The sequence below is a fragment of the Myxocyprinus asiaticus genome, chromosome 25 (assembly GCF_019703515.2).
Source record: "Myxocyprinus asiaticus isolate MX2 ecotype Aquarium Trade chromosome 25, UBuf_Myxa_2, whole genome shotgun sequence".
NCBI classification, from domain to species: Eukaryota; Metazoa; Chordata; class Actinopteri; order Cypriniformes; family Catostomidae; genus Myxocyprinus; species Myxocyprinus asiaticus.
The window spans coordinates 14,611,920-14,625,612 of NC_059368.1; the positions used below are offsets into that span (position 1 = coordinate 14,611,920).

Here is a 13,693-nt window from a genome sequence, read left to right on the forward strand (position 1 = left end):
ACTCCCGTGGTGCAGCACTCAAAGAATCCTGTTTCCAAATGTGTTAAAAATATGACATGCTGACTGTTATCCATATTTTATTGTTATTTAGTAGATTAGTATAGGACAGCTGTACAACAGCCACGTGCATGTGTCACATTTGCATGTCCACATGTTTGTATTATAATGCATGGCATGAATGCTTTCATACACAGCAGTGAATGTGTGCAATTCACACAAGGTATCATTTAGACTCGGTCATGAATGTCTGAACTGAGAGAAGCAAAACAAGTTTGCACATTTATAGCAACAGTTATTGTCTCCATATAAGCCAGCGGTTTTCTTGTAAAATCCAGATCTGCTTTTAATGTTGCAATTCTACAGGTTTAAGATTTTATTACAGTCTATATTTCTGAACTGCCCTTTTTTGGACAACTTGTAAAATTACATATTAAAGTTATAGTTCACCTAAAAACATCAATTCTGCCATTTATTTATCCTCATGTTGTTACGAACCATTCTTCTGTGGAACACAGAATTAGATTTTATGACAGCCTCATTCTCCATTCACTTTAATTACATTTTTTTTTTCTTACAATGAAAGTGAATGGTGACTGAAATTGTTGTCCTGCCAAACATCTCTTTTTGTGTTGCACAGAGGAAAGAAAGACATGGAGTTTGGAATAGTATGAGCAGGGTAAGTAAATTAAATTGTGTCACAGAGTTCTCTCAAAAATTAACAAAATAATTAAATGCTTTGGAGGCATGTTGAGGTGTGAATTCACTTGATAGACTAAATATTGTGCTTATTATATGGACAGTGACTCTATAGGATGGATCTGGCGTTAAGGGGAATATGATGAAAAACTCTGTAGCCTCAACGTCTCTTGGTTTTTCAGAAGAAACAATTGAGCAGCGCTCAACCACATGTTCGCTCTCTCTTTTGCTTCTGTTTTTGTCCTTTATTCTGAGTTCCAGATTCTTGGTTAGGGTATTGTACTCCTACGTGGCAAACACTCACACACACACTCATGCATTCATACTCGCACAGGCCACTCTCTGAAGAGAAAGGGAAAATACGTTTTGAGTGATGAGGCAAACTCATCTTAGAATCAGAGTTTTGAATCAATTTAAAAATGACAGTTTGAACTCATTCACAGAAAATTATCAATTTCCAGTGGTTGAATGGAGTAATTCTAATAGAATTTCTATTAGAATCTAACTCTAATGCTGTTTTTAATGCTGTTCTAGTCCAATGACACAGTATTTTGGAAATTTACTGACCAAATAAACAGTGCATTAAAATCATTGTGATGTTTCTTAATTTCATTATTTAATTTTAATGTCAGCCCACCAATGTTACAGGCAGTGATGTAAGACTGTCGTTTGATAGTATTTTAGAAATATTTATTCACCATATTTGGTGCAGTGAATCTTTGAGTTTTCCCATTTTGGTCAATGGATTACATCCCTCAGTTGTGAAAGCAAACAGGGGTTGCATGGGAGAAAATGTTATCTTTAAAGAAAAACATACAATTACTTGATTGCACTAAATTAGCTTCAAGTCAAGGAGATTGAAAATAGGTCAGAGTCCAGTGGTTACATTTCCTGACATTTATGCCCTTCTCATTTTTGGACCAGTGCTAATGTCATGAGTGTGAAGTGGTAAAAATGTTTGAAGGCCCATTGAAACTGTCACAGTCCATAGAGTGCTGTTGAGTGTGTGTGGGTGAGCATAGCATTTGTGTGGGTGAGCACAGCTGTGGTTTAACTATGGCTTCTTGTGGGTTAGCCTCAGATGAGGTTTTTGGTGGAGGGGGTTAAGGAATTGCAGTGCAATAGTAAAACTGGCAGGTGGGGCAGGTGTCCATGAGTGTATGGTGGTATGTGTTTATGTATGGCTGTTTGTGAGTTATTGTGGAGTGGGATGTTTGAAACGACTGAATGGTGATGACTGTTTAGCAGATTGTATGTAATGCTTTGTTATGGCAGCTCAAGATTAATGACCTTTGGCAAGTTAGTTTGTGCAGCTTAGGGCTGATTTCAGTTCCCAGTCGCAGTAGACTGTATGCTGCATGAGAGAGTCTTCGGAGCCCCTTTCCTCTATATTTCTAGCTTCTTATCTCTTGAGTCATGCTTTACACTATTGTTTGACTGATATAATGGCCAGACTGATTAAACGGGCAGTATTTGGCATTTTTATATAAGTAGGATTGACCAATAATTGTGCCCGTCTAGCTGGTAAACAGAAATCTGATGTTCAGAGTGCTCACTTTCTATTTTATAGTGGCAGTAAAATCGAAATGACGCTGCTATTAATTTAAGCAATATCACAATGATTTTAAATGCACTTGTGTTTTGGCCTGATAAGTTTCCTAAAGACTGTCATTGGACTAGCTCCAATCGTAAATCTTCCTTGTCTTGTGACTTGCGAGTATGAGAGTACTAAGATTTTAATAGTGTCTCTGATTTGAACTTGAGTTGGCAGGTTTAATTCTTTTCTGTGAATCAGTTCAAGCTGTGCATTTCAGTGAAATTCAAAACTCTGATTTAATGATGCATTCGAATCACCACTCAGTGGCATTTTGCATACATTTAAATGTTTTAGTTAAAATATATGTAGGTAAAATAGCTGTTTTTTTTTTTTTTTTTACAATGTATTGTTAGATTGGTGCTTATAAATGAAAATGTTTCTGTAATTTTTAACTTGGGTCAGTCATTAACCATTCAGTGGCTAATGCTTCAAAATGCAGGTCTAGAGACTACAATTTTTTCTATCTAGTTTAAAAATTCTTGTGAGCTGGACACAACAGGCAGTTGTATTGAAAAACAAAGAAGTTTAATAAGGTATTTTTTTCCTACTATCCAAAGCCCATTTGTACATTAAGCACCTTTTAACTTAAAGCTTTATATAAGTTTTCTATTCTATCTTACTCTCACGACTTAAGCCCAAAATATAATTCGATTTTGACGCGAACGCTCAGCATCTGCATACAGTCAAATGCCAGCCTGTCAAAGTTTACTCCATTTGATGGTGCGCGCATACACAGGCAGTTGGCGCAACTGTTGTTACTTTCGTCTCCTGTTATTTACAGACGATTACATCATCTTCTAGCATTTTTTCGTGACAGCAAATGTGAGTATTGCCACCTTGTGGATCCACTAATTTGTGCAAATAATTCAATGTGAATGTGCATTCTTTGAACGTGCGGTTAGAAAAATCGGGCTGCACACATTCAGTGCTCAAGCACTCTAATGAGAATTGCATCAGGTGTCCTGTATGTCTGCGTCTGACCGAAGTATACTTTGGGCTTTATGGATTATGGTTCACTCAGTTAGCATGTCACTTCAAGAGCAGAGTATTTTTCAGAAGTCTCAAATTTAAAAATCACTTTTGCTGATAAATTGTGCATGTCTTTAAGATGATGGCGTTCTAAAAGTGATGCCAACCAAAGCAGATTCTGACCTTATAACTTTTAACTGTAATGTTGGTTAGTTAGAATATCCATTGGTTAGGGGTGTTTTGAACCTTGGAGAGCTTTCTTTACTTTGCCAGTAAGGTTTGGGGGAGTCATTTTGTATTTATAAATTTATTAGGTGGCAGCCATCAATATGAGTGTCAGATGGTAGACATTTGGTTGGAATATTCAGTTTTGTTTGACCTTCCCTCAAATGTGCACAAGACTAAAATGGAACAAATGTCATGAAACATCTTTCATTGTTTCAGCACAAATTCTTAGTTACACTGAATTTTGGTTGAGTCTGGCACAAAATTGTTTTCACAAAAAAAAAAAAACAAACAAAAAAAAACATATCAGATGCAAACATCTAACCCCTGAGTTGTATCAGACCTGGGTGGTGATTTAGTTATGTTAGTTATTTAAGCTTAATTAACCATGTTTGACTTGGTAACAGAGTTTTGTATACTGGTTTTTTTATCCAGAACATTGTTAGCGTAAAAGCATACATACTGTAAATTCATCACTTAGTTTAATGCTTTTTATAAGCTAAACGCTGCCATCACACTAATCTTTGAGCATGCAAAATTATTTCGGACACTGCAACAAACCAGGATATGATGTCAGGAGTAAGGACTTCTGGTTCTAATAAACAATAAATCACAAATAACAAATAATCTAATATTCAAAACATTAAAATATACAGTCTACTTTCTTTTTGCAACAAAAAACACAGCTTTGAAAGATTTATTCTTTGTATTGAGCTTAGAGGTCAGTGTGTGACGTTTCAATCTATTATTGGTCTTTTCGTCATCAAGATTAGCAGGTCAGAGTTCACCAAACATGAACTTTTGTATGGAGCAGAATGTGAAATTTCTTCACTTGAGCTTGCATTTCCGCCTTCTCGCATTCAGATGCGTTTGAATGTGAGTGAATGGAGTGCGAAGTCTAGTGTGACTGGGGCTTCAGTGCTTTTTATGTGCTTAGAAAATGTAGTTGTTTTTAAGTAGCTATGACCTAGCACGTCCCTCTAGGGCAAGTTGGTTCATTCAGTAGCCGTGTCTTAGCATTTCAAAGCCCCAATAAAATCTCTCAATAAAGGTATTATACATTTTCCTTCTTTAATTTTGTGACGTCATTTGTTTCGTGCAGATTAAGCCACAAGATATTTTACCAGTGTGTCACAGCAAACACTAATGCAATTACTAAATTTTTGTTGAGCAGCATTGACTTGATTTCTCACTTTTACCTGTACAGTCGAGTGTGTCTAGGAGGCAACAACGCATGATAAAGAACAGAGAGTCTGCGTCTCTATCTCGGAAGAAGAAAAAGGAGTACTTGCTGATGCTGGAGGCCCGACTGAAGGTGGCGCTGTCAGAGAACAAGAGGCTGAAAAATGAAAACGGCACATTGAAAAGACAAGTAGATGGCCTGATGAGTGAGGTTTGTGTCCATACTATCAATCCTTGATCTTATCATAGACTATAATAACAATGGAAATGTTTGGTTAACAGACCCACTTAGGAAAATGAATCATGGGCCAGATTTACAAATTAATAAGTAATAATTAATACCCATAAATGGGATTCTTTTTTATTTTTGTCTACATAAAACACATAAGTTTGTACTAGAGTTTTTAAAGTAGACTTTAAATTGAAATCGTGTGTGGTCTTGCTCTAAGATGCATTGGCATCTTTTCTTCATATCTTTAGAACTCCGTACTGCAGGCAACAGCTCCAAAAAGGAGGGCTGTGTGCCTTATGGTGGTCCTGGTCTTCCTGGTCTTTAATTTGGGTCCAATGAGGTAAATAATTTACATTATTCAAACCATTTCCGTATTTTAAATTGTGACTGGATGATTGTGATTTAGATAGTCATTTGTTTCATGTATGTTTTTAGGTCTTATCTCTTTGTTATTTTGGTTCTGTATCACATAAAATAATTAAAATTCATAGCTGTAAGGGAATTTGGAAAATTAACTGGTAGCAAAAATTGGTAATAAAATTGTGTCACAAAAAGCTTGACTGCAACCCATGTGCCATTATTCTGAAGGCACAAAGTACTGTATAATTTATTATTTTAAGGTTTTTTAATATCCTGTCTTATTTCCTATTTTTCATTTGTTTCCCACCCAGTTTGTTAGGAGGAGACTGGGGGTCAACCTTTCCTGCAGCACCTGCATTCAATGGCAGACACCTGCTGGGTTTTTCACCAGAGTCAGAGAGAAACATGGAGTCAAACAGGCCTGAGACTGATCCATCTAACACTGTGAACAGGTTAAACTATTATTCCGTCATCTCTACATTTGCACAAACACCCAGTCATGCTGAATGCTGTGTTTGGGGCCGGAAGCATCTGAGGCCCTTACCTATCAGAGCTTGGACAGGCCATTTATGTTTTATAAAACATGACAGCACAGGTGCTGCGTGACTCTGTCCAACTGCCCGGGTAGGAGAACAAGGCTCTGTTCTCATGTCTGTCCCACAACAGGACAGCTAGCTCAGTTTGTTGTTTTATCTACCCAGAAAATGTTTTGAAAGGTGATTTTGGGTCCTCATGTCCATACAAAATTGCTTCAACAACATGGAACTCACAGCACTTCAAATACCCCACATGAAAAGACAGATATTTGAAGAAATGATTGCTTTGAAAACCTGTCTCTGGGATTTCTCAAAGACATCCATCAAGCAAGACTAGTCGAATTTGCGTTACTCTCCCAGAGTCATGTTTCAAATCTCCAGTGGCCCGGTTTAGAAAAGATCACCAGCATTATTAAGATTGTGAGGGTGCTTCCATTCCTAAAGGGTTCATCTGAGTTTGGATCTGTCCAGGGCTTCTGGTTATAATAGCTCAGAGTTTGTCCTATGGAAAGCATTATTCTTGTAGATTGATCATATTAAGAGCGGTTTAGTCTGCTGTCTGAATTTATTTCCTTTACAAAGGCTTGAGCTCACAGAAAGTATTCCAGACTAACTCCCACTCCCTGTTTCTATACTGTGAGTCCTAGATCCAACTTCCCAGAGTTTTAGGCATGCTCACTCATCCCAAGCCAAAAGCGTTTGACTTGTCGTTTCAGAGGACAAATGTTTCCCTCTCAGTATCATGGTTTTTCAAAGCCATTAAATCAAGCTATAAATACCGACATTAGCTGCTCATAGTCTGATTACGCACCATTTGAAATACGTTTTTGATGATGTCATGTCTTGGCTGTATTGTACAGGTTCATTAGGTCTCCGCTAAGCATTGACTGGATGCTAGTCATATGCAGTGCTCATTTATAGCTTTGAGTTGCTTTTTCTTCCCTTAGACAAGATAAAAAATGTACCGCCTTGGCTTGCACACATGCATGTGGCATCCTTTTCAGATGTTAAGCCTGCAGTGCACCAAGAGATGATTAAAACAAGAGCCTTGAAAAATCCCTGACGTTGTCATAAAATGAGAACTTCCTTATAAAGAACTGACTCCGTTCTTTCCTTTTAAACCTCACTTTTGAGGTCTTTATCTGTTCTCTGCCATTACATTGTGGCATCTCTCTTCTCTTCTTTTAAAAGGATAGTTCACCCAATAATGAAAATGGTAATCATTAACTCACCCTTATGTCATTCCAAATTTGTATGACTTTATGTTTTGCGTGGAACACAAAAGTACATATTTAGTCGAATGTTTCTGTTCAATGTAAGTGGATGAGTACTCTTTTAATGTTGCCCCTTTTTCTGTTTTAAGACCGTTTTCACTCTTTCTTATAGGTTGGAGGATGTGGCATCAGAACAGAAGGCTCTGATGGTGGTGAAGAAGGATCCTCTGTATTTCAGAACTCCACCTCCCTGCCAGCCACCCGTCAACAGGACCAAGTGCATGAAGTAAGTATCTGATCCGCAGTGCCATCTGATCTTAACCGAGAAATATTTTTTATTGTGTAGCTCTCAAACATTTGAGTTCTGTTTATAAGAGGGTAAAAAAAAATAGATGTAGCAGTTGTTCAATCAGTGTTCCAAAGTAATTAGTTGTTTTTCTCTATATTCTTTGTTTTTATCAGGGTTCCCGCGGATCCTTAAAAAGACTTAAAATGTCTTAAATTCAGTTTTCCGAAATTTAAGGTCCTAAAAAGCCTTAAATATCTTAAATTATTTTTTTTTATTTAAAGAGGTCTTAAATTTGGGAGTGGAAAGCAGGAATAGTGATATGACCTAATGTGATTATCAAACTTCAAAAGAATATGATTGAATTAAATAAATGCATGCGCTGCGTTTCTCAGAGTGAAAACGTGGCACTGTTGTATTTTCTCCAAGCACGCCAGGGCTTGTGAGTGTTTTCAAATTTATGACTAAAGATCAACTGTTGATGATGATGTTATAGCATTGATGAAATATGACAATGTTTTTTTTAATTGTTTATTGTAAAACGTAGATTATTGTGCACATTTTATATCCCTTATTTGTTTGAATAAGCAGCTGGAAGCAGTGAAGCGCAAGCATTTCAAAATAAGAGTCCCCGGTGTGGCTCTTTTAACACTTTTCCACACTATGAATAAAATCTGCACCCCTCCCTCCACACACACACACCCCAGCCATAAAGTGCATCTGGAATTTGATTAAATTTGGACTATTGTAGCCTCTGTTTTGCCCTCCCCATCACAGGAAGAAAAGACTAAGAACATTTTAATATAGGCTACCAATTTTAAAAAACTATTGGCAGATTATAATTTCAACACATTATCGAATCAGCACAATCCAATATCAGCCGACCTCTAATTTGTATCTATTTATATAATTGTACATTGTACGATTTTAGTGTGATATTTATGTGGAAAACATGTCTTGAGTATTTTAAACTTGCATATAGCTTACCCTGTTTTACTGATAAGCGATGTTAAGGCCATGTTGAATGTGTGCCCCTGCCTGTTTAAGTAAGAGTCTGTGGTATGGTAACAAGGTTTGTTTTGGTATGGGGATACAGTATTAATTTTATTTGTTCAGGTCTTGAAAAAAGTCTTAAAAAGTCTTACATTTGATTTTAAAAACTCTGCAGCAACACTGTTTATGTAGTTTTTAAATTTAAGTACCATTTCTTGTTGACCATATGTTTTAAGTGTTTTTTTTTTTTTTTTAAATACTGTATTTTCCAGAATATAAATCGCATTTTACATAATTGATGTTGGCCAATCAGACACTCTGCACACCAAAACATATATACTTACACAAATGGATGAAAGCATCAGGAAAGAAGCATAAAGAAAATATGAAAAGTGATTTCTTAAAGCAGATGCTCCCAATTTAAACAAGCACAAATGCATGGATGCAATTTATGTTTTTTTTTTTTTTTTTTTTTTTCTCTCAATGCGATTTTGACTAGGTGTGACTTTATTTCTCAGTTTTGACTAGGTGTGACTTTATTTCCGGAAAATGTGGTACTAAACTGCACTGAAGCGAAGTACATAATTCTAGGGCTGGGAAATGTAATGCATTAATTTCTGCGATTTATTTTTTTGTTTAACACGTAATTTTATTTTTAAAAGCAATTAATGCCGTATCCATTTTTTTTTTTTTTTTTTTTTCACTTCCTGAAACTTCCAGTGATAGGAGAAAGGTGACTCAAGTTGTTACTGGCAGCTAATTCAGCCTTACATGCTCCAAATAGGGTGGGGGGTTAGGGCATCTGCTGCCTGCCAGGAACAAACCCAGGCACATTTTTGTGGCACACAATATTTTTCCCCAATTTCTGTGGCTAAAATTGGCATATATACATTTTCAGGAGGTACATGCTCAACTGCACATCCTAGCACAGAAACTGATTGTGTGAAGCAGTGCACACTTATTCATTGCGCGTGTCCCCAGCATAATAAACACAGGAGCGGATTTACTTTATGGAGAATGGAGACTTCACCCGCAAGCAGTGAAACAGGCGTGTTTTGAGATTTTTAATTTCAGCAAATTAAACTTCAGCATTCGTTATGTTTTATATCTGTATGTATAGTGTTTAATAATGCATTAGCAATGAACACTTAAGTTTCTCTTGCCAATAAAGTTTGATATGAATTGAATCTGTCCAGTTGATCCTATTATTTTGCCCAAATTGTAATTACAGCATGTCTACTTAATTGATGACATGTATACAAATACTTGTATCAAAGATTAATACCTGTAAAAATGTGTCTTATTAACTCAACTTATACAATTTTTTTTTTTAAAAATACAAAACTGAACGTTAACACAAAATATTTAAATAATTTAAATAAATGATGAATAACCAATTTCTTGCAAGTTCTTTTAAACAAAATATAAAATATATTTATTATGATTTTTTAATGTTCGTTGTAATACACTATATTGCCAAAAGTATTCGCTCACCCATCCAAATAATTGAATTCAGGTGTTCCAATCACTTCCATGGCCACAGGTGTATAAAATGAAGCACCTAGGCATGCAGACTGCTTCTACAAACATTTGTGAAAGAATGGGCCGCTCTCAGGAGCTCAGTGAATTCCAGCGTGGTACTGTGATAGGATACCACCTGTGCAACAAGTCCAGTTGTGAAATTTCCTCGCTACTAAATATTCCACAGTCAACCGTCAGTGGTATTATAACAAAGTGGAAGCGATTGGGAATGACAGCAACTCAGCCACGAAGTGGTAGGCCACGTAAAATGACAGAGCGGGGTCAGCGGATGCTGAGGCGCATAGTGCGCAGATGTCGCCAACTTTCTGCAGAGTCAATCGCTACAGACCTCCAAAGTTCATGTGGCCTTCAGATTAGCTCAAGAACAGTGCGTAGAGAGCTTCATGGAATGGGTTTCCATGGCCGAGCAGCTGCATCCAAGCCATACATCACCAAGTGCAATGCAAGGCGTCGGATGCAGTGGTGTAAAGCACGCCGCCACTGGACTCTAGAGCAGTGGAGACGCGTTCTCTGGAGTGACGAATCACGCTTCTCCATCTGGCAATCTGATGGACGAGTCTGGGTTTGGCGGTTGCCAGGAGAACGGTACTTGTCTGACTGCATTGTGCCAACTGTGAAGTTTGGTGGAGGAGGGATTATGGTGTGGGGTTGTTTTTCAGGAGCTGGGCTTGGCCCCTTAGTTCCAGTGAAAGGAACTCTGAATGCTTCAGCATACCAAGAGATTTTGGACAATTCCATGCTCCCAACTTTGTGGGAACAGTTTGGGGATGGCCCCTTCCTGTTCCAACATGACTGCGCACCAGTGCGTAAAGCAAGGTCCATAAAGACATGGATGAACGAGTTTGGTGTGGAAGAACTTGACTGGCCTGCACAGAGTCCTGACCTCAACCCGACAGAGCACCTTTGGGATGAATTTGAGCGAAGACTGTGAGCCAGGCCTTCTCGTCCAACATCAGTGTCTGACCTCACAAATGCGCTTCTGGAAGAATGGTCAAAAATTCCCATAAACACACTCCTAAACCTTGTGGAAAGCCTTCCCAGAATAGTTGAAGCTGTTATAGCTGCAAAGGGTGGGCTGATGTCATATTAAACCCTATGGATTAAGAATGGGATGTCACTTAAGTTCATATGCGTCTAAAGGCAGGTGAGCGAATACTTTTGGCAATATAGTGTATATAATGTACCACAATTTAATCATGATTAATCGTGATTAATCACAGAAAAATGTGCGATTAAGTAGTTAAAAAAAAATGTTTAGCGATTCACATCCCTACTTAATTCATAATGTTACCATTTAACATCTTTCCATATCTGATATTATATCTCTGCTCTGCATATCTACAGGATAGCACATGATCTGAGGGGCTGGGTACATCGGCATGAGGTTGAGCGGACCAAAACCCGCCGCATGAGCAACACCCAGCACAGGGGCAGAACCATTCCGGTATGACCCAGCACCATCTTTCCTATTCAAGCCACATTTGTCTATCTCTATTTTTTATTTTAATACTTTCCTCTAATTTTTCATCAAATATTAAATGCAATCAAAATTCATCAGAGAATTTGCATCAGAGAGACACCTAAGGAGACCTAAGGGTCTTTTTAGGTTGGGACAATATACAGTACAGTTGCTGAAGAGCCTCATTTCTATCTGTTTAAACTGAAGCATAACATCTGTTTCTGTGCAGCTCAGCTGCTGACACTGGGTTGTATACCTCCAATCCAGATAGAGGTGGCTGAGAACCACCAGAATGTAACACCGTTTATTTTCTTTAAATAGATCTTTTGATGTGTTTACGTTAGGGTTGAGATCCCTCTCTTCTCTCTTTCTCTTAGCTCTCCTCACTTGTTCACTCCTTTTTAACTCAATCTCTCCAGCTTGATCTCTCACTAAGTATAATCCAGGAGTCTTGGGAAAGACAGAATGACTGAGCAGTTTCTTTTTTTCTTTCTTTCTTTTTTTACAGTCTCTCCCACACAGTCTTATTGCCTTGAAAACCACTGTCAGTAGCTTTACTAGATTCAATTTACTAGATTCCAAAAGCTATCGTATGGCTTCAGAATACTTCAAAATACACTTTTATGATACTGTTATGTTTTTGTGTCCTTTTTATGCTTGAAAGCTTCAGTCTCCATTCATTGTAATTGAATGGAAAATACCATCCAGTACATTCATCAGAATTTCTTCTTTTGTGTTCAACATGTGTCATACAGGTTTGGAATGATGGCAGAATTTTTGGATGAAATATTCTTTTAACTATCAGACTGCACTTGGTTGGTTTAGTTCTTTTTTATTTTTATCAGTTAACTAAGAGTGAGAGGAGGTAAATGGACAGCTTGTTTTGATTTAGAGTGATATATGTGTGCAGGCAGTTGACTGTTTGAAAGGCTGTTTGAATGGTCTGCCCTATGTTGGGAACTGCATTGACAAGGCAGACAAATCTTTTAAAGACACAGTTCTGTATTATGTCATGCTAGGCATTAGATTTAAAGATATACACACAATCAAATTCATCACACACAGAGACAGTTTCCCTTGACCCACCCCTACCGGGAGCAGTTGGGAAGCAGAATGAACCCTGTATGCTTTCCGTCTCCAGGATTGAGCCACTGGTGTAAACACTGTCATCATGCAGGGTGCTGAGAGTTTGGGTGATTGGAGATTGATAGGTGTGTTGACAGATGGCTGTTTCCCTGATTCTGTGTGCTGTAATGCTGCATATTCATTAAGGTGACACAGAGTGGAACCGTTCTAGAGCCAGGCACCAAACCAAACAAAGACTGGGGGAGATGCACTCTATCAGACTAACACATGCTGACAGAAGCCTCTGCACAGACCCAGTATGCCACATGTATGGAGATATCGGAGCTTGCACAATGACACGCATGGGATTGTGCATGTTTTTTAATATGGAAAAAGGAAGTCAAATTTTTCTGTTCTTTTGTTCCAATAGAAAGCAACCGAGAAAAGGGCAGAGGTGCAGCAGATAGTGACACAGATCCAGTACACAGATTCCTCTGAAAAGTAAGTTCCATCCAGTTGCAACAAAAGATGCGAGGAATTTTCTGAATTGTTCACAGAGTCTTTTCAATTGTTTAGTGGCCATGATTGTGTGATTGTGCGAGTTGTTTATTCTTGAATCTACATTGCTTTATAAATGCTGTATGACTATATGTTGTTTTTCATGAGACTGATTGCTCATGTGAGCTAAGTTGCACAAGCGTTGTAATGTTCTCTAATGTGCATTCTGAGAAATGGTCTGAAGACAATTTACACAGTGACATTGAAAGCCCAAATTATGAATGTTTTTGAAGTCAACATGAAATCAAAATTGATCCCTATTTATTTTCTTAATATAGTAATTTACTTTCTTAATTTTTGTTCTTATTGAGCACAAATGAGCAGTGCATATTATTCCAAATGAAAAAAAAAAAGTATGTTGTCCACCACTAAAATTACTTTCCTTTTTAGCTGATGTCACCTTAACCATGACCAAAAAGTATTAAAGTTGGTGTCTGCGATGTTTCAGAAGGACAGTAGTCTTCCATAATTGACTGTAAACTCACATTCAGGTCTGGCTCCATTCTGGAATGGAATGGACTTCCACAATCCAATCAATTCCTGATTTATAAAATCAAGTCCCTACTTTATTTTTCTCAGTGAATCTCCTGTTTCATTTATGTTACATTGTGCAAGTAAGAAGGATTGCGAATACAATTTATATTCAATTGTATGTATTCATATCAAATCGTTAATTAATGATTTATAATGTTGCTGTTTTACACCTCAGCAGATTAATCCTCTTGCATTCCTTTTTGTTTATTTATTTGTTTCACTTTTTTCTGGGTGGTCCACTTGCT

The 13,693-nt window shown here is 37.5% G+C and overlaps 1 protein-coding gene across 2 annotated transcripts in view; it reads left to right on the plus strand.

Annotated features, from left to right (window-relative positions):
- Nucleotides 1-13,693, plus strand: part of LOC127416388 (cyclic AMP-dependent transcription factor ATF-6 alpha-like) — a 60,497-nt gene that overhangs the window by 18,464 nt on the left and 28,340 nt on the right. For both annotated transcript variants that reach the window (XR_007893099.1, XM_051655727.1), the window contains exons 8-13: nt 4,695-4,880; nt 5,150-5,241; nt 5,573-5,713; nt 7,184-7,297; nt 11,177-11,276; nt 12,787-12,857. Coding sequence is in view for 1 of the 2 variants with exons in the window: in XM_051655727.1 (XP_051511687.1) it covers nt 4,695-4,880; nt 5,150-5,241; nt 5,573-5,713; nt 7,184-7,297; nt 11,177-11,276; nt 12,787-12,857 (704 nt within the window). In the remaining variant the exon portion in view is untranslated. The remainder of the gene's footprint in view (nt 1-4,694; nt 4,881-5,149; nt 5,242-5,572; nt 5,714-7,183; nt 7,298-11,176; nt 11,277-12,786; nt 12,858-13,693) is intronic.